Below are 6,414 nucleotides of genomic sequence, written 5' to 3'. Positions count from 1 at the left end.
CCATATGTGTTTGGGCTTTAAGAAAAATAAGCGCCTGATGGACCTCAAGGGATGACAGGTATTTAGTAAGGACAGGTGACAAACCATCAAATGACAATAGGTCAAACAGGCAGGATCTATTTGAAGAAGGGTAATTTTTGTCTAAGAAAAAAAAAAATAAAAACACTAGGGGTCAGTCTTGTTCTAGATCTGAATCCTCCTAGTTTTTTATTTAAGAAGCAGATTTTAATCAACCAAATAATTGGAATTATTTTCTCCTTACAATGGTGTCAAGGATTATGGGATATATATGAGCTGTATGTGAAGAATGGAGGGCAGCACCTGGAGACAAAGTATTTTCTTTTATAGATAAAAATAAATTCTAAAATAATTTAAATATGTGGTAGAGGGCATTTTTCCCCCCTGACATAATATGCTACCATGCATTTGTGTATATTTTAAAAAGATAACTCCATTTTAAAGGTGAGATTTATATTTCTTATTAACTTCCAAAATATATAGATCAGGCCTAATCATCTTTTGCTCCGAGAGAGTAGGAAATTGATTCTATATGCACAAATACAATAGTAAAATAGAGTCTTATAGATAGAATCTATGTTAACATTTTTCTAAAAGCTTTAATTTTATGTTGAAGAAATAGTCACTCTACAAAAACACTATAATCAACTAATATCCTCAAGGAGTTGAACTTTTTCTTAAGGTTAAATTTTGTGGGGAAATACAATGTGTAACAATCTTTCTACTTAATGTATTTTTACTGGATAATTGCCTTTGTATAGATTTTTTTCTGCAATAGAACTGTGGACAAGAAGATGCAAACAGGAAGATGAACAGAAAAACCTTTGTGATTCTTGTGGCATTAAAAACGCAGGACATTGATTTTAAGTGAAATCATAATGCAACCTGAATGCTTTTTGATTCACATGTTCAGCATCCCAGTTGTGCCTACCTGCATCTCAGGTCTACAGAAGAAGACCTTCCCTGCAGAATACCTTATAGTCCCTTACCATAGATTTCATCTAGGATTTATTTCTTCCAGACTGATTTAAATATTTCTGCCAGGCTTTGTGTTTACAGGTAGAATAGAATACAGATAGAAATTCTCAGTACAATTGATATTTCATGTGTAGGTAAGTAACATGCTGAAGGAGGATCACAAATGCTGGCCATGTTTCTGTGCTACCAGATGCCTTGTTCAACTGACAGAAGTGTTGCTATCATAGTTTTTTTACTGCTTATTTTTCAGGGCCTTGACTGCACTAATCAGTTTTAATGAGCCCTGACCTATCTCATCTGAGGCCTGAAGCCACAGCCTTTGCCTGTGGGCCCAGGAATCCATTCCAGTTCTGCTCTGCTCCTTCAGTTCCTTGCTGAGCTCACTCTCGGGGCTCAGTGAGGACCAGCTGCTTCCTGTGGGATGGATATAATGACTGACTGGGAGGGAAAGGATGTAATGAAGGCCCAGAGGTTATAGCCAGTGGGATTTGACTGTTCTATCTAGAAAAGAATGATGAAACTCTGAACCTTGGATGATGCTCCGAGCCCTGGAGGGTAATGCGCTCTATTAATTCCAGCTTTTTTCCTTGTCCTTTGAAGTAGTGACCTTATCTGCCATGATCTACTTCTGACTCACTGTTCTGGATCCTTTCTCTTTCCTTTGTTGGTCCTGTTATGTGAGCAAATACAGTGCCACAGGGTAAGCCAAACTTACTGCATGACAGTTACTTTGTGGTAATATTAGATGTAGGTCATTGGATAAGAAATGGAAGTAGCAAAAAATGGAAGTTGATGCTAACCTGTTAGGTGTTCAAGGGCTTTTATATCTGATGTGTCTGGTTGGTTCCAATTTCTATATTTAAAACATGAACATAGTAATGTTTCATCCATAATCGAGCCATCCTTATGCAATAGAGTCTGAGCTTATGTTCACCACATTCCTCCAAAACTTGTATATATGTAAGTCAGCTATAAAATTGTATATACATTTTTGAATAGTTACTGTTTTCAGTCAATTAGGAAATCTTTAGCCCTTCTGCTCTTTTTGGAATCCTGTCTGTTTTATAAGGTGGGAAGAAATTAAAAATAGAAAGTAGTTATATATAATATTTTTATATGTAATTATGTATAATGTGGGTAATTGCCCCAGATGTATATGCCACACTTTATATTTGTCATTTTTCTTGCACTCAATCCCAAAACAAGTTTTATTAGAAATAGAATAGTGAATTAGGTGAGCAATATAACTTTTATGAGTCTTCTGACTGTTATTTTAATTCTTATTTCCCTTTTTTTATTTTCCCTTGTCAAAAAAAAGAGAAAACGTTTCTCAGATTCCCTGTTCTGGGGCCAAAAAGCTACTCTAGGACCAAAGTGAATGTAAGTGGAGATCAAAAATTAGGGTAGTAATTTAGGAATTAAATTAGAATCTCACTTAGGGGTGTATCTTCTTTTATTGACACACTAACTTGAGAAGTTTTAAATCAGTTTTAATAGTACAGCTTTTTCATTTGATTCATTTCATAGAATCACAGGAAGGTTTGGGCTGGCAGGGACCTTGAAGATCATCTAATTCCTACTGCTCCCCCAGTGCCACCGTGGGCAGGGATGCCACCCACAAGCTCAGGCTGCCTCGGGCCATCAGTTCTGACATGACAGTTCATGACTAACTGTTGTTCTACCACTTTCAAAGGTAAACTCTGTCGGACTGCAAAACAGCAGTAGAATGTAATCCAGGGAATCATTTTAACATTGTTGTTGTATATTAAAAAAAAAAAAATCTCACTGAGCACTGGTGTTCAGACAAAGAGTGAAAGAATTGGGTGGTATTAATTGTGTTTTAGGAAAATTGTTTGCAAAGTATGTTAAACAAAGGTGCAAATTTACGTATTGAACATTTGCAATGGGAATACATTTTTTATGTCTTGGAATTTGAGGATATGTCTTCTTTAGTAGTAACTAGTAGCTAGTCAGGAGAATGCAGAAGTTATACAGTCTGCATGTTCAACAAGCAGGAAGTATCAAAAATGGAAGGCTTATAGTCTTTTGCTCATGTATGTTTGTTTTTGGTTTTTTTACTGGAAAGGAAATGAGTTAATATATCTGAACAGCAAAGTTACAAACCTGTGTACAGTTAATCAAAGGCTTATAAAAACTGTAGTAACATGACCACCTTCTCTCACAATTTACCAAAAACTAATGCAGCAATAATAATTCAAGCAGAAGTGAATGCCTTTTCTGGTTAGATTTTTATTTAAAACTTTTGCCATCTACTGCCCCAAGTTCAGACACATTCTGGAATCTACTTGTGTTCCATGTGATTCTCACAAAACCCATGTTTTTACAGTACACATTAAGATTATGCTTTGTGACATCCTTGTTTTGTCATATTTATAGGTGATTCCTAGATGAGTTACAAGAAAAAAAAAAAAAGCTAAATGCTCACTGAAACATTCTGGCATTATCTGATTAAATTCTGTTATTGAAACTAAGTTGGTTTTTTTTGAGTAATAAAACTAATGAACTTGAGTCACCTGTAAATTTATGTTCTCTTGTTGCGTTTTCTCTTGTGCATGAGATCTGATTGAAACTTTTCCAGAGTCTGAAGTATTGCCTGAAAAGTCTTGTCTGGACTGAGATCACTTTACCAGTGACAAAGTACATTCTGCTAAAACATCGTCTTGTACCAAAGTCTCAAGTTTTTTCACTCTAATGCCCCAAAATTCATAAACAGCCTTCTTGAAGATATCTCAGTAGTTTATTCCCTTTCCAATGTATCTGAAGATCTGTGCTTCTCTGCTCTGCTCTGCCCATAAAGGTGTCTCAAGTCTCTATCCACCCCTGCATCCAGATCCAGCATTTAATAGAACAATCATAAATGTTACTGTCCACCTGTGTGATAACACAGGTAACATCTTGTAAGTATTTGTAAAAGCTTTTGCATTTTTCTTTCATTTGTTTTCTATTTTCATTTAGTTTGTTCTGTTTTTTTCTGAGGAAACAATGCTCCAGCCCTTGTTCTTCTCTTGATTGTCCTAATAAGCTTGTCAATTTAATCAAAATCATACATATAATTAAATTCCTGGGCTTTTTCTCAAATTGATGACCAGATAGAGAAGGTATTATAAAATATTAACTGACGTAAACTTATGTGCGAGTACGTGTCTTAGCAGATATCAGACAATTAGCCATGGCATATCCCTATGTCCTAGTCACAGAAAAAGTTCCAGCAGCACCTTGGACACTAGTGCCAGTGAATAAAGAAACTGTACTTTCTTATTCCTTTGTGCAGGGATCTATTTCTTGCCTTTTCTTACTAATATCTTTCTGGACTAAACATCATTTCCCTGCTTAGCATCTCCCAGCAACTGTGGTAATTTTCATTTATACATTGCATTTCTCAGTCTTCATTTCCTCTCATTCCTGGAGTGAAGATTCTTTCTGCCTCTGGAGATTTACAGTCTCTCCTTTTCTCCTGGCAATCAAGGGTTTGGTTTCCCTGTCCCAAGGTCTTATCTTCTTATATCTTCACAGTGTTCCTTCTCCCCACTGCCTTGTGGGTATTCTTCTGCCCTGATCTTTTCCATTTAGGAGTGTTATTCTTAACAGTTCTTTGTCTCTCTTTGTCCTCACCAAGTTTTTTTTTGCTGTTTTCCTTCTGCCTTACCATTAACTGACACCAGATAATCCTCCTCCTTAATTCTGTAGTCCTCAGGAAGCTCTTTTTTGAAATCCACCACTAGCAAAGTGGAAGCTTCTCACCCAAGAAGGATGGCAAGTACTGCCAGGAGATCAGACTGGAAAGCTGCCCGCCTTTCCAGGTAGGGGCAGTAGGGAGGAAGCGGACTCATGACCCCTCTGGCTGGCTGCAAGTCAGCGGGGCCTGAGGTGGAGCCCTCGGCTGTTCCATGGGCTCTCTAGTGCTGGCTGCAGTGACACATCAAAGGGGTGTTGGGCAGCTCTTGGCTTCCCTTATCTGTTCTTTCTCCCTTTTCATCTTTGCTACCTCTCTTACTTCACCCTACTTGGTCTTCTCCTACTTCTTCTCTCCTAGACTTGTTTAAACGTGTTCACCGACAGTTTTCTTCTTGCATAACACTTCACTGAAGCATTCTCTTAAAAAATCCTATTATCTTAATAGCTGCCTTTTGCGTGTGTGTGTGTTTTTCTGCCTTTTCTGTCCCTTATTTTGCATGTCCAAGCCTGATCTCTTTGAAACAGTATGCACATTTATAAAAAAAAGAAAGAAAAAAGAAAAAAGACCTGCAATACTGTCAGTTTTCTTCAGGCACCTTTCCAGTGCATTTAGTGTAACTGAAGGGAACAGAGTCTCCTTGGATAAGGCAGGCAGACTGGATCCTGGACACAGCTCCTGGGCTCAGCTGTGCTTGTGGGCCCCTTGGCTCCCGTTCTGCTTTCAACACAGCAGCAAAAACTGAACAAAGGTTTTCTTCATCATTGACGGGCCCATCCTGGTTTAGAGAGGATTGCCAAAATAGCAGAGCTTATGAAAGGTGCCAACGCTCTCTTCTCAGATGACCTCTGCAGTCTTTTGACACTTGAGAAGGCGGCATGATTTAATCTTCGGGCAATCTCTACTACAACCGGCAATGCCTGTGCTATCGCCTCTAGGCTGGTTCAGCGTCTCCAGTGGGGAATTTGTAGCACCCAGCCGCTGGCGTCTTCTCCTGGCGGAAGCTCACCATTCGAAGAGAAGGGGAGGGAAAAAAAAATCCCAATCAGGACGTTTGCACATGCTGTTCTTTGCTAGCTCGGCTGGGTGTTCTGCTGAAGGACTGGGACATCTGCAGAGCAGGGGGAGCGGCGGCGGCAGGAGCGTGCCCTGCTCGGGGCTGAAGTTCCTCCAGCGCCGGGGGCTGAGCGCAGCCGGGGGGGCGGGCAGCGGGGCCGGGATCGCGCTACCCCGAGCCTACGCAGACAGACGTGATTAAAATTCAAGCCTAATGGCCTCTGGCATAAACAACATTCATCAGCCCGGGACTTGCAATGGATCTAAAGCCGCTCGCAGCAGCTCGGCAGAGGAATGCAATCGGGAAATGCACATAAAAATGTGCAAGAAGATTGCCCAGCTCACTAAGGTAAGTCTCGCTGTTGCAGTCTTTCCAAGGAGGTGGGGCTGCCCTGGCCGGGGGTGTCAGGGAATTGTCTCCTCTGATGTCCCCGTCTGAGAGGAGGGAGGGGAAACCTGGTCCTCTATTTTAGGCTGTTGCCGAGAACATCGGTATGCACAAAGTTCCCTGCACAGTTCCCCCGCGGGGGCTGCAGCCCATCCCGAGGGGCTGCCTTTGTGCCGGGCGATGGAGCCTCGCACGGAACTGCTCTGATTACCTTGCGACCATAACCAGGGGAGCTCCAGCGAGCTGTTGAGAGGGATTGACAGTATCCGTTTTTCTTCTA

General features: G+C 40.4%; 1 protein-coding gene across 1 annotated transcript in view; it reads left to right on the top strand.

Annotated features, from left to right (window-relative positions):
- Positions 1-5,960: 5,960 nt before the first annotated feature.
- Positions 5,961-6,414, top strand: part of FAM184B (family with sequence similarity 184 member B) — a gene marked incomplete at its 5' end in the record, with an annotated part of 35,691 nt that continues 35,237 nt past the window's right edge. The window contains one exon of the mRNA XM_083861638.1: positions 5,961-6,095. Within this exon, the coding sequence (XP_083717764.1) occupies positions 5,961-6,095 (135 nt within the window). The remainder of the gene's footprint in view (positions 6,096-6,414) is intronic.

This window comes from Zosterops lateralis, assembly GCF_965231275.1.
Source record: "Zosterops lateralis genome assembly, chromosome: 5".
In the NCBI taxonomy this organism is placed as follows: domain Eukaryota; kingdom Metazoa; phylum Chordata; class Aves; order Passeriformes; family Zosteropidae; genus Zosterops; species Zosterops lateralis.
This window is presented reverse-complemented; position numbering and strand designations above follow the sequence as displayed.